This window comes from Crocodylus siamensis, chromosome 1, assembly GCF_052110815.1.
Source record: "Crocodylus siamensis isolate JL-2025a chromosome 1, ASM5211081v1, whole genome shotgun sequence".
Classification (NCBI taxonomy): Eukaryota; Metazoa; Chordata; order Crocodylia; family Crocodylidae; genus Crocodylus; species Crocodylus siamensis.
In genome coordinates, this window is record NC_143395.1 from 412,334,619 (window position 1) to 412,358,379 (window position 23,761).

At 50.5% G+C, this 23,761-nt stretch overlaps 2 protein-coding genes across 4 annotated transcripts in view; one reads left to right on the forward strand and one right to left on the reverse strand.

Annotated features, from left to right (window-relative positions):
- Window positions 1–490: 490 nt before the first annotated feature.
- Window positions 491–5,252, reverse strand: LOC149875383 (DLA class II histocompatibility antigen, DR-1 beta chain-like). Its single transcript, XM_090031773.1, has 5 exons — window positions 5,114–5,252; window positions 4,654–4,920; window positions 3,357–3,638; window positions 3,063–3,173; window positions 491–1,665 (listed from the first exon to the last, which is right to left on the reverse strand). The coding sequence occupies exons 1-5, from the start codon at window positions 5,208–5,210 to the stop codon at window positions 1,577–1,579; spliced, it is 846 nt and encodes a 281-aa protein (XP_089887899.1). The 5' UTR covers window positions 5,211–5,252; the 3' UTR covers window positions 491–1,576.
- Window positions 5,253–9,397: 4,145 nt separating this feature from the next.
- Window positions 9,398–23,761, forward strand: part of NARS2 (asparaginyl-tRNA synthetase 2, mitochondrial) — a 77,976-nt gene continuing 63,612 nt past the window's right edge. For all 3 annotated transcript variants that reach the window (XM_090030692.1, XM_090030689.1, XM_090030691.1), the window contains exons 1-4: window positions 9,398–9,866; window positions 15,003–15,112; window positions 16,184–16,304; window positions 22,341–22,481. In XM_090030692.1, coding sequence (XP_089886818.1) covers window positions 9,726–9,866; window positions 15,003–15,112; window positions 16,184–16,304; window positions 22,341–22,481 — 513 coding nt within the window. In that variant the 5' untranslated portion in view covers window positions 9,398–9,725. The remainder of the gene's footprint in view (window positions 9,867–15,002; window positions 15,113–16,183; window positions 16,305–22,340; window positions 22,482–23,761) is intronic.

Genomic DNA, 23,761 nt, shown 5'->3' on the forward strand with positions numbered 1-23,761 from the left:
CCATTCCTGGAATACCAAAGGCAGTCAGATCTGATGGTGACAAACCACAGCATCAACCCTATAGAAGTTCATACCCACCAGAACAAGTACTGAAAATCGAACCTGGTGTAACCCGGGTACCCCCAAGGGTGTGCCCTATTCTCAATCAGATGGGACGGGTAGGCAGGAGGGGGATGCCAGAATTTAGAGCGGATCCCTCTTTCTTCTATACAGTTAGCCCAAGCCCAAAGTTCTTAACTATATACAATCTATTGAATTACCAACATATATATATATATAACTCTTTAAGATAGATATAATTACAGATATAGATACAAATATGCATATAAGTGTCTATTAGCTGGAGGAAGTCAGCCCTAGGGAGGGCATTCAGGTAAGTACCTGTGCCCCAGGCCCAGATGAGGGGTGGATCCCAGGAAAGTCAATCCAGCAAGTTTATAGCACAAGTGGGTTAGCTAATAAAGACATCCTTACAGAGTCCATTATACAGAATTAATACACCCAACTATTTATAACACCAACAATAACAATAGATACCAAATAGGAAACATAACTATACCAGATATTAGATGCACCCTATCTGGGTTCCAACCACTAGGTCCCTCAAATGGGATAGGGTCTTCTCCCCCTGGGCCCACACCCCCAGGGTCCCTTGCCCAGGGGTGCCTCCACCAATGTTCCACCAATCCAAAGTGTCCTTCTCCAGGCTGGGCTGGCCAAGCAAAAGCAGCGAGCCCGCCACGCTAGTTACAAACAAGAGAGGAAGCAGATAAAGTGCCTCCTTCCCCTATCCATCGTGAGAGCATTGCCAGAACTGGAAACAGCTGCAGCAGTGAGCACAACCCAAGCAGCACCGCAAAAGTGAAACTACATTTTGTCTGTGTTCTCACTTTCATGGGTTGTTCAGCACACGGGGCCAGATTTGCCCCTTTTATTTGCCTTGCAACCTGGCTTTCACACATCACATAAGAGCTGGGCAGCTGCATCCCAGTTAGCCAAAGCGTCTGGGTGTTGTGATATACAGAATTGCAAATCTGCTTCAGCGGCACAGAAAGTTACCAAAGAGCTGAGATTAAACACCAAGTTAATGAGTATATTTAATTAACTCGGTTATTCAGTTTTTTTCTGGAATGTAAATAAATCATTCCAAGTACAAAATATGTAATCCTTTCCTTTAAACATGTATTTATTGCTCTCCTTCCTAGCCAAGTGGATGACTTGTTGGTAGTGCCTGGCTATCCATACTCATCTTCATGAGCAGTCTACTCTGCCGCATGAGTGCATTAAATCAGCTCCTGGGATAACCCCAGGTCTGTAAACAGTTTTTTCCTTTCCCTTCAAGTCACAGTTCCTCTTATGGTTAGTTTGGATGCACTGGTTGCGTTAGTGCTGGGGTGGGGGCAGGGTGCAAGGCAGGAGAAATTCAACTGCTGAGGGCTTTGCAGGGATGGCAATTCCCCCAGCTGGAGTTAGCACTGTATCAACCTTTGCAAGAGCACGGAGAGAAGAGGCACTGTTGGGAAAGGCCCAGCAGCTGAGGGTCACGTGCTTTGGAGGATCATCAAGCCATGAAGTCTTAGCTGCAGTCTTCAAGTAGGTGGGTTGTAGAGATGGCACTTTGCATACCAGCATCCCTCGATTGTGCAGCAGCTGGCCACGGGCAACCTGCAGGGAGAGAGGAGAACTGCCATGAGATGGGTGTGGAGACAGAATTGTCCTCTCCAGAGTTCAGGGCATCCCAGTAACTCTTCCTGGGAACTTCAGAGATGGGAAATACTTGACCAGGATTCAGGATGGTTTGGTACTGGGGTAATCTCCTACTTTACCCAACTCAGAAGGGCAAAACCTTCCTCCCACCTCCCCCTGCCCTTAGAATCTGTGAACTTATGAAGGGTCTGGAGCCCTCAGGTAGGGAAATAAGGGGAGGTAAGGCAGAGATTGTGGGCCCAGGAGAAGAGGGATACTGACTCCAACAACCTCCACACTGCTCCTGTCCCTATTTTGGAGCATTGAGCTGAAGTGCTTGGACGGGAAGGGAGCATTGAATGGGCTGAGGAAGGAAAAGTGATATTACATGAATCTGAACAATGGAGACCCCCAAAGAAACAAAAGAATCATGCCCAGAACCATGAGGGTCATAAACTTCACCAGGACCGTTTCAGGCTGGACATAAGGAAGAACTTCTTTACTGTCCAAGTCCCCAGGGCCTGGAAGAGACTGCCGCCAGAGGTGGTGCATGCACCTACTCTGGACTCCTTTAAGAGGCAATTGGATGCTTATCTTGCTGGGATCCTATGACCCCAGCTGACTTCCTGCCCCTGGGGCAGGGGGGCTGGACTCAATGGTCTTCCGAGGTCCCTTCCAGCCCTAATGTCTATGAATCTATGAATCTATGGTTCCCATTGGGTTGAATCTCCAACTCCTGGTACTCTTAACTTACTGGGAAACTCCAGTGTTTGGGACCTGTTGCCCTAAGGGAGCAGCTCTCAACCTTTTCCATACCAGGCCTCCCTATTTTGACACTGGTCCCCATCCAGTCAGTACCCCATGCCATCGAATAATACAAGAAGAGCGAGGAAGTAATGACCTCCTGATACATGGCTGCAGCCCTGAGCCCTCAAGCTGAAAGCCCATCTTCTGGGGTGAAAAAAAGCTAAGATTCGAGAATATAAGATTGTTTGCTGAGGAAAAGAGAGACACCTTATCCTGACATAAGGTGAAGGAAGCTTATGGTGGATACATCCTACAACAGGATTTGAACCAATCGTTTATTTGCCATCGTAGTTCATTTCTGGGGAACAGGTTAAAAGACGAGATAAAGGTATTTACATGAGAGCGAAGCAGGCAAGGGACAGAACGATATGTCGCTCATTCAGCAAGCCAAAACTTGGTTCATCTCAGGGTCTGTTGGTTCACAACCCAAAAAACCTGAATGGACCCTTGGAACTTGAGCAAATGGTTTTGGTAGCTCTAATTTCAGTAAAACCTTAATGGTTTTAGGACCATCCTGCCCCAGCCCCACCATAGATGTGTTTTGCCTGCTTTACTCGTGGGCTACTCACCTTCCCCATTCTTCAGGTAGAGGACAAGCCCCGTCACGATGATGATCAACCCCAGTATCAGGCTGACAATTCCCACGATCATTTTGCTCTTGGCAGAGTAAGTCTGTACTTCTGTCACAAAACAAGAGCCCCAAGACTTAGGCCTCAGCTCTCCCTTTAATACCTTGTCTGTTATATCCACACGCGTGAGGAAGCAGGTCTGCTTCCTACTTCAGACCAACCCCTGATGGCCCCACAGAGCTGGGAGTTTCCCCAAAGGGATCCTTAGGGAGTCCCCCAATTTCAGACTCTTACCCCACTGCAAGATCATGGGTGTTTGAAGGCTAATATGGTCCACTTGGCAGGCATAGACATCTCCCCTCCGAGGGACCATTTCCAGCTTCACGTGCATTTGGAAGGTCCAGTCGCCATTTGGGAGCAGCTCCCTGGCCACAACTTTGCCTGTATGCTCCTGCCCATTTTTGAGCCACTTGACCCCAATATCAGCGGGGTAAAACTTTGTCACGGAGCAAACCAGCAGGTCAGGGGTGTGTGAAGACTCTGTTTTCATGGGGTAAATTTTTATTTTGGGCTTCACTGAGAAAAGAGACAGAGAGAAAAACTTGGTAAAATTTTCCTGCTCTAACCCAGCAGACATTGCTCCTAACTGGGTGCATCTATACAAGATGTTGTTTACTGCGGAGTAGACTAATTAGCAGTAAACTTCTCACGTCTATATGTGCAGCCCTATTAGGTTGCAGGAAACTAATAAACTCTGCAGCAAAGTAGTTGTCATAAATACAAGTACTATCCTGCTGTGGAGCTTTTTCCTCTAGCCCCACACTGGAGCACCTTGTGCCCCAGCCAGCCTCTCCGCAGCACATTGAGCCAGGCTGGAGCAGCCCAAGCTGGCCAGAAGCCCAGGGGGTCAGTCTGCCAGTCCAGGGCTGTATTTGACCTGGCTCAATGTGCTGCAGTCCCAAGTGCACGTTCAGATGGTGCACCCAGGAGCAATCAACTCTGGAGTTTATTGCTGTATGTTAACAGCACATGTAGATGCTATTAGGAAAAGAGCTAAGGGGATCAGGTCAAGTCCATAGCATCTGGATTTCTCCTTTGCACCCAACCTGAATCCACCCCCTCCCAGCCACATTCCCCCGCTACTCTCATCTCCCTTTATCAGGCGAGTGGTGATAACTGTGGTAGATGTTTGCTGTCTCCTTCAGCTCACTCCGATAGTGGGGTTTTGGGAACCCCATGGGGTACCATTGCCTGAGGGGTGGTAGGCTGGGAAGGCCCCTATGTGGAGCTCTAGGCATAATGGCTCCAAGCCTGCCTTGTAGGGCTTCACAGATCATGAAGGGAGATTTCCCCTTGAAACTGAAATTTAAACTCTACTACACAAGCCACAAGTGACCTTTTCATTCTGTCCTGAAAAGTCCCATCATCTGCCTCTTTACCCCAAAATCAAGCCCCACCTTTCCCCTTCCCCATACACAAAACAGCCCTGCTCAATTGCTCAGAGGCAGAGAGTTTACCCAAGCCACTATCAGTCCTCATTTCCAGCTTGCTTCCCCTCGCTTTTCTTACCCCCAACCCTACCCCCACTCACCTTTCCTGTCCATTGCAAGGCTCTTAAACCTCCTGTAGCTATAGCTGCAGAACTTCTCCACTGAAGCCCACAAGAAACTCAAGTACTCCAGCCTGTTGCGATACTCAGCAATCGGACGTCCCTCCTTTGTGCGGGCCACATAGTAACCCACGTGGCTATCATAGTAGCAGATCTCCTGCCGGCCCCAGATCACCCGCTCCACGTACCTCGCCTGCTGCGTGCCATTCGTGTAGTGACACTCGTGATTCTCCTGCAGCAGGAAGTGCTCTGAGAGGAGACGGGGAGAAGATCACGAACCTGTCCCACCCGCCTCTGCTGGGGCCTTGCCCAGCCTTGGATGCTCCCATCCCACCTTGGGTTTCTAGCCCCTTGCACTGATTCCTGCATAAATGAAGTTCCAGCTCTAAGCTCAGAGCTGGGCAGCAGGAAAGCTCGTCCCAGCACTAGCAGCTTGGCTCACCTGGAGGTTCGGTGCAATGAGCTTTGTTGAATCGCAGTGCTATTATCACTATCAGAGCCCCAGTGCAGCTGGTCCCAGCTATCTCTGCAGAAACCATTGCTTCTCAGGAGGGGGAAATGACAAAGAGTGCTGCTGAGAGTGGCAAGGTCTCGCTCAAGCCCTTCAGAGGAGGAAGTTCTCTACAAAACCCCAGCCACAAGAGCCTGGGGAAGTTGCCTAACACTAACATTGGGCAGTTCCCGGCCAACAACCCAGTCAGCATCTAGGCCAGGCCACATCACTAGTAACCAGGCAGGGGCAATTTCAGCATCCCTCTTCCGGCTGCATACCTCAGGGAGACCAACCCTGCAAATTGTGCAGGATCAAATGCAGTTGCTTCGGAAGAGGCAGCATAGTGCCTTGGGATGCTGTAATTGTGGCTCTGGCCCACTTCCTGCGATGATGTCTCTGGGCCTTGCTCAGAGGCTTGTGAGAAGCTATGACTGTGCCGTGCACGTTGTGCAGCAGGCTGGCAAGGTCTAAAGACCTCCCTCAACATCCTAGAGTTGGCAGCTCTGAGAGATGAGTGTGTTGCAGACAGAAACCTGTGGACTCAAGTCAGCTGCATATGCCTGGGTCTCTTACTGACTCCCAGATTTAAAATGCTCCTGGTACCTTCTCCAGCATATAGGCAATGTTTCCCAGAGCTTTAATATGCAGGGCACACTTTTTTTCTGAATTAAAATTGGCAGGACACTGCACTCTCACCCTTCACCATTCGTCGGGTGAAGGGGAAGATGAGGGCGGAGGAAACATCAGACTGCCAGACCAAACAGCACCCACAACTACAGCCCAGCCCAGACTGAGCGAAGCGAATAAACAGGTAAGAGAGAGGGGCCAGGGTAACGCTGGGACTAGGGGGTCAGCACACACACTCACAGGAGGCCTCAAATGCCTCTACACAAACGCTCGTAGTATGGGCAACAAGCAGGAGGAACTTACCCTCCTGCTGGCTGACACCAGCCCGGACATAGTGGAGATTACGGAAATGTGGTGGGACACAACGCATGATTGGGCGGTGAATGTGGAGGGCTATAGGCTGTACAGGAGGGACAGGATAGGAAAGAGGTGGGGGCGTGGCTCTCCATATTAAGGAGGAATACACATCCTCGTTAATTAGCAAGGAGTCAGGGGAGGGGCACTCTGAAGTGCTTTGGGTTAGAGTACAAGGCAGTCGATAGGAAAGAGACTTAACGGTGGGGTCTACTACAGACCTCCCAAGCAGGGAGAAGAGCTTGACCAGGAATTCTTGGGTCAGCTCACAGAGGTAGTGAAGGCTAAGGATGTGGCAGTCATGGGGGACCTGAACCTCCCGGACATCTGCTGGGAAGAGCAGTCAGCCAGGTCTGACCGCTCACGTCGGTTCTTGGCCAGAGTGCAGGACCTCCATCTAACCCAGGGGGTGCACAGCCCCACCGGGGAGACGCCTTGTGGGACCTGGTGCTGGCCACAGGTGATGACCTGGTGCGGGGGCTGCGGGTGCTCGACCACCTGGGCGACAGCGATCATCGCCTGCTGGGAGTCACCATCCAGCGCAAGGTGGCAAAGGCATGCAGTAAGGCAGCGGCCCTAGATTTTAGGACGGCAAACTTCAGCGAGCTAAGGAGGATAGTTGGAGAAGCGCTGAGGTCCCGGAGGGGAGGGGAGCCAGGTGTCCAAGGAGAGTGGTCGCTCCTTAAGGAGACGATCCTCCGAGCCCAAAGGAAGGTAATCCCAACGAGGATCAAAGGGAGCAGGAGAGCACACAAGCCTCCATGGCTCACCAAAAGCATCCAGGAATGTCTCCTTGCTAAAAAGGAGGCTTACACCCAATGGAAAGAAGGGGTCATCACCAGGGAGGACTATTCAGTAGTTGCTCGGGGATGTAGGGGGGTAGTTAGGAAGGCGAAGGCGGAGATGGAACTGGGACTAGCTTCCCAGATGAAGGACAATAAGAAGTCCTTTTTTAAATACGTAGGGGGTAAAAAGAAGGTCCCGGGTAATGTGGGGCCCTTGCAGGACGCATTGGGAAACTTGGTCGTCACACCAGATGGCAAAGCTAACATGTTTAACGATTTCTTTGCCTCCGTCTTCCTAAGTAGGGACCAGAACAGCCACCTCCCTGCTGGGCCCCCCTCGGGCCCTGGGGGAGGCACACCTGGGCCATGGGTTAGCGAGGATTTAGTTAGGGAGCTTCTGGAGGGGCTGGACGTATTCAAGTCAGCTGGCTCGGGTGATCTCCACCCTAGAGGTCTAAAGGAACTGGCCGAGGTCATTGCAAGTCCCCTGGCACAGCTGTACGAGCACTCATGGTGCTCTGGTGAGGTACGGGAGGACTGGAAGAGGGCCAACGTGGTCCCCATCTTCAAAAAAGGCAGGAAGGAGGACCCCGGAAACTATAGGCCGGTTAGTCTTACCTTGATCCTAGGCAAGCTGTTTGAGAAAATTATGCTGGCACACATCCAGGAGGGGCCAGCAGGGGACTGCATGCTTAGGGGCAACCAACACGGGTTCATCAGTGGCAGGTCCTGTCAGACCAACCTGGTGGCCTTTTACGATCAGATCACCAGATCATTAGATGCAGGGGTAGCAGTGGACATAGTCTTCCTGGACTTCCGGAAGGCTTTCAGCACTGTCTCTCACCCCGTTCAACATCTTCATCATTTGGATGAGGGGATAAAAAGCACCCTGTTCAAATTTGCTGATGACACTAAAATGTGGGGGGACGTGGGCACACTGAAATGATGCAATGGGCTACAATCAGACCTAGACAGGTTACAAGGGTGGGCGGACGAGAATAGGATGGGTATCAACACAGACAAGTGCAAGGTGATGCAACCGGCACTTCAAGAGGGATGTGGACAGCATGGAGAGGGTCCAGAGGAGGCCACTCGCATGGTCAGGGGGCAGCAGGACAGGCCCTACGAGGAGAGGCGACGGGACCTGAACCTGTTCAGCCTCCAAAAGAGAAGGCTGAGGGGGGATCTTGTGGCCTGTTATAAACTAGTCAGGGGGGACCAGCAGGCACTGGGGGAGTCCCTGTTCCCCCGAGCACCACCAGGAGTGACCAGGAATAACGGTCACAAGCTGGCAGAGGGGAGATTTAGGCTGGGTATCAGGAGGCGCGACTTCATGGTCAGGGCGGCTAGGATCTGGAACCAGCTTCCAAGAGAAGTGGTGTTGGCTCCTACCCTGGGGGTCTTTAAGAGGAGGCTGGATGACCACCTTGCTGGGGTCGTTTGACCCCAGTACTCTTTCCTGCCATGGCAGGGGGTCGGACTAGATGATCTGCTCAGGTCCCTTCCGACCCTAGAAACTATGAAACTATGAAAAAGGGGAGCTGGGAAAAGTGGCCGTGGCAACGGGAACGTGGGGTGCAGATGTCCAGTGCCAGCGCAGCTCCCCAGCGGTTGGAAGGTGCGTGCACGTGGCAGCTGGGGAGTGGCACCATGGCACAGGGAAAGCCATCTTCAGGCGGGGTGGTGTCACGCAGAACCAAGGCAGCAGCCTCTCTGACAGGTCACACAGAGATGCTACAGTGTGTGCCTGGGGACCAGGTGCAGGGGGCCACACACCAACTTCACACAGAGCTCAGGCAGGCTCACGCGCCAACCTGGGCCACACATTTCTCCCACTATAGAGTCCTATCTGACATCTCGTGGTCCATGTTGTGTCCCCTGCAAGGTGCTGGCATACGCAGCCCCTGACACGGGTCTGGCACACCCTGGGGTGCAAAGGCACCCGGCACAGAGCGGGGCTGACACCCAGCTGGCAAGGGCATCCGCCTGCTCCCCGCCCTCTGTCAGCAAGCGGGTTCGGTGCATGTAAATCACATGCAAATAGGCACGTGCGATTTGCATAGCAAGTAAATGTATCACATAGCACGCAGATTTATGGCGCCATAGGCAAGTTTACCGCCCGCTGTTCAGATGGATCACGACACCGTTTATTGCATGCCGTGCAACAACCCCGCGTGTCCTGATCCGTTTGAACAGTGGGCAATAAATTGCCTATCCCGCCATAAATTCGCCTGTAATATGACCGTTTACATATCGCGCTATATGGTGCATGGAGGGAGGCGGTATATTCGCATAACGCGCAACAGGCCCTGGAAGGCTCGGAGAGAGGGACTACATTTCCCAGGACGCTTTGCGCGCACAAAAGGCGCTTCCGGGTAGAACGACGCCTTCCGATTGGCTCCCTCGGCCGCCCGCAAGCGGCCGTTGGTTGTGCGCGGGTCACGTGAGGGGGGATGCGGAAGGGATTGCTTTGCTGCCACATGGAGCTTGCAGTGGCTCTGGTTGGGGGGCTGTAGCTGGGCCCTGCTGGTGGGGGCAGGGCCTAGGGGGCAGGGGTAGGTGGGGCCCCCCAGGTGCCTGCAGGAAGCGGGGCTGTGGGCACAGGCAAGGCCAAGAGCAAGGAGGAGCCACTTCCCGGCCCTAGAAGGCCTCCAGGGCAGGCGAGCGAGTGCCAGGGGCAGAGCTGGCCGGCTGAGCAGGCCTTGGGGGCAAGGTCACAGCCCTGAAAGCAGCCTCAGATGCTGTCCAGAGGGGCAGGGCCCAGCTAACATCAGGAGGGGCAGGTGCCACTGGCCATGTTTGGTGTCCGGGGCCTGCTCCGGACCCTTCGCCGCTGTTCCTCGGCTCCGTGTCCCAAGCGCGCGCCGGCGGCGAGGCTGAAGGTCCGGGAGGCGCTGGAGGCCCGGGAGCTGCCGGGTGCTGATGTTAAAGTCCAGGTGGGTTGGGAGGGGGCTTCTGCGGTTTGTGTCCCTGCATGCTCCTGACTTGGAGGGTTCTCCAGCTCATTGTTCTGCGCAGGCCGTGTGCGCCTGCAGACCCTAATGCTCTGTCTGTCGTCTGATTATGGGGATAAGATGGGAAGAGAAAATGTGCTTGCGCAGGTTACCAGTAAAACTTTGTCCTGAAATGGGATGCAAGCTGATGGTGTCGAGCACGTAAGTGCCTTTGCGCTGGAAAATCTGGTTTCTGCTGTTGCATCTTGTTTCTAAAGTTTTGCTTTTCAATCTAATCCTCACCCCTCTTGCTTTTGTACGAGTCTAGTGGTTAGGGGTTTGATGTGCTTTATTGATATCTCAGTACAGCTCTTAGTGGGGATGTAATTTTATTGTTATTTAGATGCTTTATATTAGAATAGCTTCTTTTCCTTCCTCTGTTACTAAGGATGTCTGCCAGCATGCTGAAGTCAGTTGGGGGTGTGAAGAAGTGAGATTGAAATAGTTGTGTGGGCAAAAGTCCCTTGTGTAGATTCAGTCTGGTGCTTTAACCTTTACCATTTGTTTCTGCTTGGGGGATAGGATCTAATATAATGGTACAGCTTTACTTATATAGCAGTGTCCATGCTAGAGGCGTTTGCTGGTATTCCATCATTAATACTGGTTAATATACTCTCGCAGCAGGAAAAGAGGGTGTGCCAGTAAAAACAATCTTACGTCAATGCAGTAGTACTTGCCTTGTGGGGAGATGGAAGTTGTACTCCTGGACCGTACTGCTGTAATTAAAGTAGTACAACTTAGACATTCAGACAAGAGGTATGAAATAGCATGTGAACACTGAGGCAGCATCAGGTAATTCTGAACAAACAAAAATCCTTAATACGCTGAAAGGGCAAAGAATGTCGCCTGCTTACGCAAAACTGCTGGCCTTAAAGCAGTAGATGAAGAGACTGTGTGCTCCAAAGCTGATTGTCCTTGTGATTGAGAGGATTACTTGCTGTGCAAGTCCTGGGTGTGCAATACATAGGGTCAGGGCCATGCTATGGGCATGATGAGAAGGAAGGCATATGAAGAGAGCAAGGAAGAGTAGGTGGGTAGAGAGATAGATAGTTGAGAGTACTGATGTAAGTACCCTTGGCAGGGGAAGATGATCAGTTGGATGCTTCTGTCTCTATTAAAATTGTAAAGTGCTGGAAATTTAAATGTACTTTGCATATTCATGATGCCATAGAAAGACCCTGGGCCACCTGCTGCATTCATAGAAATCTGTGCTGAAGCTCCCATTTCCATCAGCAAATGCAGCCTTGAGCCCGTGATCTAGCCGAACTTCAGAACAGCCTGCTGAGGTGGGAAGAAATTCTTGGCAGAATGATGGTTCCTCCCGGTTTTGGTTTGTTGGAGCAGATGGTCTTTCCTATGGTCACCAGCGAGAGTGATTTCTGTTTGTCCCAGCATCTGATATGACATGCTGGGCTTTCTGTAGTGCTAGGGTGATTGACTTTCAAAACAGAGATGACCTGTCGCAGTTTGGGCAAATGTTTGACTGACCTGAAAACCATTGGAAGGAAACATGTTCTAAATGCTCTTTTAAACACACTTACGCTCGGTTTCCATGACTAGGCTATTGCTGTGTTGGCAGAGCCTTCTCGATGGACGCGTCACTCTGACAAGTTGTCATGCTGCTCATTTTATAGCAGCTGCTATGGGCTACAGAAGGTTTGTTGGCCAAGCTGTGTCCACACTGGGGGTTTGGCAGCAGAGGTACGTCAGCTGTGGGGTGTGATCTTTTCAGCATACAATAGCTGGCACAGCCTTGGGATGTAAATGAGGCCTGATCCCAGCAGTTTTTCCTGCCCAAGTGCCACTTCCAGCCCCTGCCATCTGTGAAACACAAGAGCTGCCAAGGTGGCTCACACCAATGGTCTGTCTAGCCTCTTTTCCTGCCTTGAGCAGTAGCTACTATAGACAAATATTCCCGCGGGCACCACCTGAGATAACAAGGAATAACTGCTACAAATTGATTGAGAGCAGGTTTAGGCTTGATATCAGGAGGCATTACTTTACAGTTAGGGCTGCCAGGCTCTGGAACAGGCTCCCAAGGGAGGTGGTGCTTTGCTCTACCTTGGGGGTCTTCAAGAGGAGGTTGGATAGATATCTGGCTGGGGTATCATGATCCCAGCACTCGTTCCTGCCCAGGGCAGGGGGTCGGACTTGATGATCTGTCCAGGTCCCTTCCGACCCTGGAAACTATGAAACTATGATTATCTCAGATAAACCACTCCACAGAGTGCACGTAAGTGTGGAATACCATTTAAGACGGTGGCATGGCAGCGTGATTGTCTTGGTGAGCGGCTGGAGGAGTTAGGTTTATGGGTCTGCTACTCTTTCATAGCAAGTTTGACACAAATATTAGGTAGCTGTTCATGCATATTTTAGTCCAGTAGACAACTAGAGCTCAGAAAGGGCAGCTGATATTTCTGCATAGACTTGAGATGAAGATTTAAAATCTGAATAAGGTCTATGGCAAATACTGTAATCAGAGGTGTGTCTTAGCTGCCAGCTCCTATCTGAATATGACAGCCTAAGTGTCTGCATGCGTTGCTGCCTGGAGTTTTAATCTGAGTCCATGTCATTCCTAACTTAATGTTACTAATCACACTGTTGATTATTTTAGTGCAAGTTTGTTTTGTTATACTTCCATAGTTTATATTTTCGTAGTGAGAGGCTGGAAGGGACCTTACAGATCGTCAGGTCCAGCTCCCCTGCACTTAGGCAGGAAAGACTGCTGGGATCAGATGACCCCAGCAAGATGTGGTGATTAACTCTTACAATAGTGAAAAAGTGATGTGTTGTAGCCATGATAGTCCAGAAATTAAAAAGATTTAAAAAATCCTCTTAAGAAATCTTTGCCAAAAAAAATCCTCTTAAGAAATCTTTGCCTCTCGCATAACTCTTACAGGTCATTCATCCTGGACTGTGAATCTAGACCAGTGGGGTCCACAGGTGTGCCACAAATTAAGCTCCAGGTCCTCTGATTGCCCTGATCCCCTTCCCCTTCTGGACCTGTTGCTTTGCTTTCAGCTCCTTGCCCTGTGCACCTTGCCTAATCTGTTGTTCTGCTTTCTTCTTCCTGCATTATTGCTGCTGTGCTGCTTGCTGCCTCCCTGATCTGCCATGTGCCACGCACAGAGGCTGCCTCTGCCCCTTGTAGCACACATGCTGCAGGTTGCCCCTCCCCACCCCCATCTAAACTATTATATATTTATTTCCAAGGTCCAGACCCTGCAAACGTGTCTGCCCTGCATGTTGCTGTTAAGACTGTTCAGATGCATTAATGGAAGCAGGGGCATAAGTGTTGGCAGAATTTGGGCCCACGTTTGTTTCTAGACAACATGACTTTATGGTTCTTGTGCAACAGTGCTATGCAAAAGAGTCGCGATCATTTCAACTGAAGTGTTCAAAGGCACCGCTGACCAAAAAATATGAGCGAGAAACCATTCATTAGAGGTACTGAGGGAGAGCAACATGGTGCCTGTGTTCCTTGGCTACCTCTTATCATTTAAAATCACTCTTCTTTCCTTTTTAAACGAAAAGGAATTTCTCTTCCCTTTAGAGAATTGCTGATAAACAGGAACATTTTACCCAGCTACACAAGGGAAACTTGACTTGACTGTGAGCAAAGTGCTGTGGACTGCACAAAAAACTAACTAGAAAAGTGTTCCTTTAATTTTTTTTTATCTAGACATCGTACACATTTTTAGCAATACCAAGTAACATTTCAGACTGAAGCAGCTTTCCTTGTGGGTCGGGGGGGAAGGGTTCTAAATTTCATTAGAAAGCTGCTTTAATATGAAAGTCTTAAAAGAAATGCCCAGAAAGTGAATCACATCTATTGATTGGTTATAACTCCTTTCTTAGGCTCTTTTTTATTTTTTCCCTTCAGCCAAACCGAAATTATAGACCCAATTTATTAGACACTGCCTTCTCTCTCCTTCCTCTCTCTCTCTCTCTCTCTCTCTCTCTCATTTGAATTCAGTCACTCCTTGTTGCAGCAAACCATGAACCAGTTTGTGTTGCACTGGACCATCCAGGAGCCCTCTGTGTGGTGCAGGACAGAGAGCTGGTCCTACACATATGGGGCTGTAGTGGATGAGGTTTCAGTCTCTGATGATATGGTGTTTTTTGTTGGTAACAAGAGTTTCATGCTCAGCCCCTGGAAGGGTCACACGCGTTTGCACTTGCATCATTTGTTTTTAATATTTGTATAATAAAGTTCTTTTTTTTTTTTAATCTCTTCCCCCCACTTTTTAATTAATTAAAGCAGTACAGGTGAACCCAGCTTGTTTGCATCTGGGTGGTCTGTCTGCTGACTTTGCAGCAAGTTGTTAGTTGAAGAGCAAGCTGCTCAAGCGTTGGCTGCAGTTTTTACTTCCATGGGTGCTGCTCCTCAAATTTGCTGAAGCACCTTAGCAGCCCTGTGTCGCCAATTGGAGATGCAGCACCCTTCCAGGTAAAAGCCAGAGCAAGCAACAGGAGCACCTTCGCAGTCCTGTTGTCCACCGCTATGCATACCCCCATCTGGTTCACAGACTTCTTTTTCGCAGGGGATAAGGAACAGCACCCTGTGAATTATTTAGGATCTACCGTACTTCCACACGGCAGAGGGGATCAATAAGCTTTTGGGAAACAGATTTCAGTTACAGGCTTCCCATCAGAATGACCTTGCCAGTTTTGTTTAAATGAATTGCATTCTCTTGGTACGTCTACCTGCAATGCACAATCCTTGTTGCAAGGGGCATAACTAATGTATTTAAAAAGTATAGGGCACTTTCCGTCTCTCAAATGCATTGCCGATTTCAGTCTTTGCAGCTTCCAAGAGAAGCAAGTTTGTGCCACATCAACAAGGAAGTTGGTTGGTCTTTGTGCCTGCAGATCTGCCCCTGCTTGCTTTGATGGCAGTAGCAAAGCTGAGACTAATTTTAATGAATTGGGACTAGGCCCTGAGGGAATGTATTCACAGCTTTCTATGGGAGCCAGAATGAGCCGGAGAAGACTTGTCCAGCTTGGCTGGTGCATGAGCATAACCACCTGGGTTGGTATAGCAGACAATAACCAGTTTTATTTTCCTTCTCCCCCCAGGGCTGGGTCCGTTCTGTGCGTTCCCAGAAAGAAGTTTTGTTTCTGCATATAAATGATGGGAGTTCGCTGGAAAGCCTCCAGGTTGTTGCTGACCCAAGCTTGGAATATAGGTTTGTGGATTTGATGAGCTTAAAGAAAGTTCCCTGCAGATCTTTTTTTTTTTTTTTTTGGAGCCAGTTCTAATTGATCTGGCCAAGGCCCCTGCCTTCTGCTTGCACCTCACCAGACCTCTGGGAAGGGATCCAGCAGCAGGAGTAGGGTCTCTCAGGAGTATCCCTTTGGGTAGCATTTCTCACTCATGAGTCGCGACTCAAAAGTGGGTTGCAAAAAGATATGAAAGGGTTGCAAACAAACTTTAAAAATGAATCCTCTTTTAAAGGAGAAAAATGTGGGAAACCACAGCTTTTCCCTTGCAGGATGGCAGAGCTCCAGCCTGCAAGGTGCTGCTTGGGGTTCCCCCACACAATGGGGAGCTGGGGGCAGTGGGTTGGGAGTGAGGGCCACTGGGTTGGGACTGGCCATCCATGTTTACAGATGGGTCCTGCTATGAAACAGGTTGAGAACCACTGGCTTAGGGTCAGGAAAGAGCTGGGCTGAGTGTTTCTGAAGGGAACATAAGTAAGATATTACTTTCAGGGTGAAATCTTGGCTCCATTGTTGTCTGTGACACAGTGCCAGGGGGCTGATACTTTTCTATGCCTTGGCATCCACCATCACAGAGTCTTGTCCTTCGCCTGAATTAGGCAGGCTGTGTACAGCCAGGATGTGGTGCTTCCATTCCAGCCTCTCCTTTACTGGGTCTCCAGCCTCGTCCTGCCTCTTGCACTAGATGCTGCGGATATCTCTGGTGGGCACAGGAGGTGATGTGATGAGGGCAGAACATCCCAAGATCCTTCTGAAGAGAAACTGGGCCCAAAGTTGGAGCTACTGTGAAAGCTAGGGGAAGCCTTCATTTAACCAGGGGCAGGCCTATATGAGGCGCCTGCCCTTGATATAGGAGGACATTATTGTTTTACATCTTTTACATTTAATTAAGAAAGCCAGTATAGATTCTTAGACAGGGGTTCAAACAGGGATGATCCTGCCTTCAGCAGGTGTTAGATTAGATGACCATCTGGGGTCCCATTCAGTCCTACTTTTCTGTGATTTGATGTATCTTGATAATGTTGTTTCTCCCTTAGAGATTTGACCTTTGGAAGTGCTGTGGAAGTGCAAGGGAAGCTGCTGAAAAGCCTTCATCAAAAGCAGAATGTGGAGCTAAAAGCTGAAAATATCCGTGTGGTGGGACCCTGTGATGCTCTGGTATGTGGCCACATTTCTCAGTTAAGCAAGCAGGATTTCTTTTGGACAAACCAGTTTCTAAGTCCTTCTAATGGCTAAAGCATGCTTCACAGTGCATTTCCTATTATTTCTTTTAAACTGCTTTTCAGTGGTTCTGTGGGATTTTTTACTTCCTGTGTTGATCTGTACAAGGGCCTTCTCATTAAGGAACAAATAGACAGGCACACAGAGGAAACAGGAAATTGACTGCATAGAAAGGGCTGGATTTGCAAAAAAACCCCCACGTATCTCAGCATCTAGGTTTTCTCAGCATCCAGTGTGCTGAACTTTCTGCAATTCTGACTTTATCCTGTGTCTGATCTGTTCATTGCAGCAGTATCTGAGTGCCTTCTGGACAGGGCCAGCATCTCCTACTTGTGTTTTATTCTCGCTCTGGCCCAGGGAGCTATAAAACAAAAAACGCCGTACTGGGTCAGACCACAGGACTGTCGAACCTAGTATTCTGTGGGAGTGTTTCATAGTTTCATAGTAGCTAGAGTCGGAAGGGACCTAGGTAGATCATCTAGTCCGACCCCCTGCCTTGGCAGGAAAGAGCACCGGGGTCAGATGACCCCGGCAAGGTGCTCATCTAACTTCCTTTTAAAAATCCCCAGGCTAGGAGCCTGCACCACTTCCCCTGGAAGCCGGTTCCAGGCCCTAGCCGCCCTGACTGTGAAGTAGCGCCTCCTAATATCTAATCTAAACTTACCCTCCGCCAGCTTGTGACCGTTATTCCTGGTCACTCCTGGCAGCGCACGGGGGAACAGGGACTCCCCCAGTACCTGCTGATCCCCCCTGACCAGTTTGTAGCAGGCCACAAGGTCCCCCCTTAACCTTCTCTTGTGGAGGCTAAACAGGTTCAGGTCCCGTAGCCTCTCCTCATAAGGCCTGCCCTGCTGACCCTTGATCATACGAGTGGCCCTCCTCTGAACTCTTTCCATATCGTCCACGTCCCTCTTGAAGTGTGGCGCCCAGAACTGGACGCAGTACTCCAGCTGCGGCCTGACCAGTGCCGCATAGAGGGGGAGGATCACCTCCCTGGACCTGCTCGAGATGCATCTGTGGATGCATGACAGGGTACGGTTGGCCTTCTTGACTGCCTCCCCACACTGCCGGCCCATGTTCATCGTGGAGTCAATGACGACTCCAAGATCCTTTTCCGTCTCCGTGCTGGCAAGAGGGGAGTTCCCCAACCTGTAAGTGTGGTGCCGGTTCTTCCTCCCCATGTGCAACACCTTGCACTTATCAGTGTTAAACCCCATCCTATTCTCATCCGCCCACCGTTGCAACCTGTCAAGGTCAGCTTGTAGCCTATTGCACCCTTCTAGTGCACCCACATCCCCCCACATCTTAGTGTCATCAGCAAACTTGAACAGGGTGCTTTCTACCCCCTCATCCAAGTCACTGATGAAGATGTTGAACAGTGCGGGCCCGAGGACCAAGCCCTGCGGAACCCCACTGCCCACGTCCTTCCAGGTCGAGAAGAACCCATCCACCACCACCCTCTGGGTGCGGCCCTCTAACCAATTGGCGACCCATTTGACCGTGTGGGCATCGACACCACATTCTCCCAGCTTTTTGATGAGGACAGGGTGAGAGACAGTGTCGAAAGCCTTCCGGAAGTCCAGAAAGACTACATCCACAGCAACCCCTGCGTCTAATGATTTGGTGACCTGATCGTAAAAGGCCACCAGGTTGGTCTGACAAGACCTGCCACTGATGAACCCATGTTGGTTGCCCCTGAGCATGCATTCCCCCGCAAGGCCCTCCTGGATGTGTGCCAGGATAATTTTTTCAAAGAGCTTACCCGGGATTGAGGTAAGACTAACTGGCCTGTAATTTCCCGGGTCCTCTTTTTTTCCCTTTTTGAAGATAGGGACCACATTGGCCCTCTTCCAGTCCTCCGGCACCTCGCCAGAGCACCACGAGTGCTCATAGAGCCGCGCCAGGGGTCCCGCAATGACCTCGGCCAGTTCCTGTAGAACCCTAGGGTGAAGATCGTCCGGACCAGCGGACTTGAACACGTCCAGCCTCTCCAGAAGTACCCTAACTAACTCCTCGCTAACCCCTGGCCCAGGTGTGTCTCTCCCGGGGCCCGAGGGGGGCCCAGCAGGGAGGTGGCTGAACTGGTCCCTACTTAGGAAGACAGAGGCAAAGAAATCATTAAATATGTTAGCTTTATCATCTGGCGTGATGACTAAGTTGCCCATCGTGTCCTGCAGGGGCCCCACATTACCCGGGACCCTCTTTTTACCCCCTATGTATTTGAAGAAGGACTTCTTATTGTCCTTAATCCGGGAAGCTAGTCCTATCTCCATCTCTGCCTTGGCCCTCCTGACTGCCCCCCTACATCCTTGGGCGACTGTAACATAGTCCTTCTTGGTGATGACCCCATCTCTCCATTGGGTATATGCCTCCCTTTTAGCAAGGAGACATTCCTGGATGCTCTTAGTGAGCCATGGGGGTTTATGTGCCCTCCTGCTCCCTTTGACCCTTGTTGGGATTACCTCCCTTTGGGCATGGAGGATCGTCTCCTTAAGGAGCAACCACTCACCTTCGACATCTGATTCCCTTCCCCTCTGGGTCCTCAGCGCTTCCCCAACGATCCTCCTTAGCTTGTTGAAGTCAGCCCCCCTAAAGTCTAGGGCTGTTGCCTTGCTGCAGCCCTTTGCCACCTTACGCTGGATGGTGAATTCCAGCAAGCAATGATCACTGTCTCCCAGGTGGCCCATCACCCGCAGCCCCCTCACCAGGTCATCACCCGTGGCCAGCACCAGGTCCAACAAGGCGTCTCCCCTGGTGGGACTGTGCACCTCCTGGGTTAGATGGAGGTCCTGCACTCTGGCTAAGAACCGACGTGAGCGATCAGACTTGGCTGACTGCTCCTCCCAGCAGATGTCTGGGAGGTTCAGGTCCCCCATGATGACCACATCCTTAGCCCTCACTGCCTCTGTGAGCTGACCTAAGAATTCCTGGTCGAGCTCTTCTCCCTGGTTGGGAGGTCTATAGTAGACTCCCACCGTTAAGTCTCTCTCCCCTGGACTGCCTTTTACTCTAACCCAGAGCACCTCAGAGTGCCCCCCCTCTACCCCCTTGCTAATTAATGAGGAAGTATATTCCTCCTTGATGTAGAGTGCTACTCCTCCACCTTTCCTTCCTATCCTGTCCCTCCTGTATAGCCTATAGCCCTTGACACTCACCGCCCAGTCATGCGATGAGTCCCACCACGTTTCTGTGATCCCTGCTATGTCAGGGCTGGTGACAGCTAGGAGGAGGGCGAGTTCCTCCTGCTTCTTCCCCATACTTCGAGCATTCGTGTAGAGGCATTTGAGGCCTCCAACGGTTGTGCCCACTGACCCCCTAGTCTCAGCAATGCCCCGTCCCCCATCACTTACCTGTTTCTCCCTTTTGACCATTGGTCTGGGCTCGCTGGCTGTTGCTGGGCCTGGTAGTTCATCATCTCCTCTGCCCTCATCTTCCCCCTCCCCCGACGAGCCTAGTTTAAAGCCCGCCGAAGGAGGTTCACCAACCTGGAAGAGAACACACGCTTACCTTTAGGGGAAAGGTGGAGCCCATCCCATCCCAGCATGTCTCTCATCACGATGTGCCGGTCATGGCTGAGGAAGCCAAAGCCCGCCTCGAAGCACCATTCCTGTAGCCTCCAGTTGGTCTCCGCTATGCACATCTCGTGACGTCTGCCTCGACCGCTCACTGGCAGGATGGAAGAGAAGACCGCCTGTGCGCCCATCTCCCTCAGCACGCCTCCCAGAGCATGGTAGTCCTCCATCAGGCGATCAGGGGCTCTCCTGGCCGCATCGTTAGTACCCACATGGACGAGGACCATGGGGTAATAATCGGTGGGCTGGATGATGGACTGGAGCATCCCCTTCACATCCTGAATCTTCGCTCCGGGCAGGCAGTAGACCTCACGTGCTGAGGGATCCTGGCGACAGATGGGGCCCTCCGTACCTCTCAGGATGGAGTCACCAATCACGATGACGCGACGCTTCCTCCTCTTAGGCCTCTTGACTCCCGCCGCCCGCACAGGACATTGTGTGCGCAAGGTCTCCTCCCTGGAATCTTCCACTGCTCCCTCCTCCTCCAGGGCTGCCAGGGCCTCATATCTGTTCTCCAGATGGACAGGAGGAACTGGTGCCGCAACATGGTTAATAGCCCTGGCGCGGGAGACCGTCTGCCACTCAGCAGTGGAGGGCTCATCCCAGGCTGCCCTCTCCTCTGTCGTAACATGCTCTGTTACTGCCAACATGGAGTTTACTAATTAGCTTTACAGTAAAGTGTCAGAGTATGTGTGCACCCCTGTTAGGATGCAGTAAGCTTATTAATTTCGCCATAGGATAGTACTGCCCAAGACAAGTACTGTCTTATGGTGGAGTTCTTGTGTGCAATCAGACACGTGTAGACTGTGACTGGGGCTACCTGGGGCACAAGGGTACTACAGTGTAGGGGCTCCCTGCCAGCTAGCCCTGCACTGTAGCACCTTCATGCCCCAGCCAGCCCCGACGCCACCACCCAGGGCTGATCCCCCAGACTTCTTGCTCTGGATCAGTTGCTCCCGGGTGCAACATCTTCATGTGTGCCTGGGTGCAAGCGAAGACGCTGCACCCAGAAGCAGCTGATTCCCGTGCAAACTGTGCTGTATTTTTTTATGGCCCATTGATAGCATGTGTAGACATGCTCAGTATCTCACAAGCATTGGGCAGGGGGAATCCAGGTGACTGTGGAGCTCTCTTTTCTGTCATTCATCCATGCAGGTAGGTCTCCAGGGGGAGTTTCACTGGATGGCATCCACAGGCTCCTCAGACGTGTTCAAAAGGCAGTGGGCAGTTGCTGGTGTTCTCTGCTTGGTGTCTTCCACCCTGGAAGCCCTAGTTATCAACCTGTGACCTGCACTCCTTTTACTTTTTTTTTAAATCCTTTGGACCAACCATTTAGTTGCTATACACTTAGTGGCCTCCCTCTAACCACTGAGTGAGGCTTGTAGTTTCCCGGTGGGCCAAGGCCCACTGTCTCTATAGCAAGTAGCCCTGTATCCCAGTGGCAGAGTGAATGTTAAGGGGAAGAGTGTTTAAGCAACATAGATTTCATAGACATGAGGGCTGGAAGGGACCTCGGGAGATCATCAAGTCCAGCCCCCTGCCCAAAGGGCAGGAAGTCAGCTGGGGTCACAGGATCCCAGCAAGATAAGCATCCAATTGACTCTTGAAGGTGTTCAATGTAGGTGCTTGAACCACCTCCGCTGGCAGACTGTTCCAGACCTTGGGGGCTCGGACAGTAAAGAAATTCTTCCTTATGTCCAGCCTGAAACGGTCTTGCAGGAGTTTGTGACCGTTCGACCTTGTCATCCCTTGGGACGCTCTGGTAAACACACGTTCCCCCAGATCCTGGTGGTCACCCTTGATAAACTTATAGGTGGCCATCAGATCACCCCTGAGCCTATGCTTTTCCAGGCTATAGAGTCCCATGTCTCTCAGCCTATCATCGTAAGATCTGTTTTCCTGACCTCTGACATGCATCTAAACTGATCCATTCCCTTGATCCTCTTCCTCTAAACCAGTGGGTCTTAGCTTTCAGTTGTTTCTTGACTATGGAAAGATATTAAAGCAGTTCTGCTGCTGCAGAGAACTCAGGAAGCCCGTGGTAAGTTAGAAGGGTTTTGACGTTATGGATTTCTATTTGAAATCTCTGGGTTTATCTTGTGAATCTCATGCAGGTGTTTGCACACCCCACAGTGCTAATGTTAAGTGACACTCTACAGCACCCTGCAAAGGATCTCATACCACCCTAGCTGAAAATTGCTACTGTAGAGCTTCCAGCATCCTGCATCTTAGGCTTAATTTGGAGGTTACATGGAGATCCAAAAAAAAAAAGAATAAACTAGAAAGAATAGCAAAAAAAATTCCATTTTTCCTCTGATTGACTTGTCCCCTCCTGAATTTTTGCTGTCACTTAAGTTATAGTTGTTTGAGGTTTCTCATCTCTTTCTTGTCTTCTCCTTAGATGTTCCCTTTCAAACTAAGGGAGAAGCACCCTCTGGAATACACCCGGCAGTTCCCTCACTTGCGGTGTAGGACCAACACTCTGAGGTCCCTCCTGAGGGTACGAAGTGAAGCAACTGCTGCAATCCACTCCTTTTTCCAGGTGACTGCTTCTGGATCTTATGTCTCCATTGCTGTTTGTATAGACAGTGGTGTGATATAGCTAGAGTTGAGGAGGAAGTATTATGCTGTAGTGTCCAGGGAAAGGTGGGGTCAGGACTGTCTTCAAGTTTGTCCCTGATTTGCTCTTTGACTCTCACCAGTGTCTTGTTTGAATTTGGTTCAGATCTCTCTGTGTAACCCCAGAAGCCAGGCCTGGGTATAGCTGCTAGCGAGGGCAGACTCCTTGCTTTCTTGGACTGGACCTGGAGGTAGCTTTTTGGCTGGCACTGACTGCTTGTCTAGGTTGCAGGCTAGATATGTCCTGACCCACAGGCTGTCATATGACATGGCAGCTACCTCACATTTCTCATTAACATCTGCCATCCAGTAACCATCAGGGTAGACAGAAGCTTGCATCAAAGAGAATGGAAACCATCTCAATAAATGACAAACTAATTCTTGTGGTTTCTGGTTGGTATGTGATACTGTTGCCTTCAACTGGAGCTTTTGGCTAATAATCAAAAATTTGGCTTGTCTCTGGGTCAACTCTGAACCTAGAAAACCAAGCTAAGATTCAAGAGAGCAGTCAACAGGCTGATTTAAAAACAGAAAATGGAAAGAGTAAGAAGTAGCCGTTTCACTCGCTCCCTGAGGTACTTTGCAGCCCAACAGAGATGTGTCATTGTGCTTCCCTGTGAGCTTGGGTAGAGGAGCAGTTTGCAAAGCTGACAGTTAAATTGCTAAACACTGTGCTAACAAAGGACGCTCTTTGGTTGTTCCTCCTTAGCAGTCAGTGCCGTTTTGCTGGGACATGCCATTCTTTGCTTCCTCACCTGACCTCCCACTGTATGGTGAGTGCTTGGCACCTCTGGAAGACAACTGTCGTTGTCTCTGCCTGGGCACCCAGAAGCTGGGGTCACCAGATTTGGCAGATGCCTCTTTTATTATATGGCTGTTAGGCACATGTAGTTGCCAACAGTGTTTAGGACAGAATGAGTTGGTTCCTGATTCCTCACCCTGTCCTCTGATCAGCCCCACTTCTTTAAAGAGTGGAAAGGGCCCTCTGTGCCCTTGAACTCTTCTTAAGTTACCACCTCTCCTTTTTAAAGCCCTTTCTTTAAACAGACTTCTTTCTCTGGTCCAGTTGTTGTTGAATTTATTATCGCAAAAGGATGGGGGAGATCTCCTGGGATTTGAACTTCCAGCTTCAGGGATCCTTGGTGTTCCATGCCTCATGTTTAGGGAGGGGCAGATCCAGAGGTTGTCTGGTGGCATGGTTGC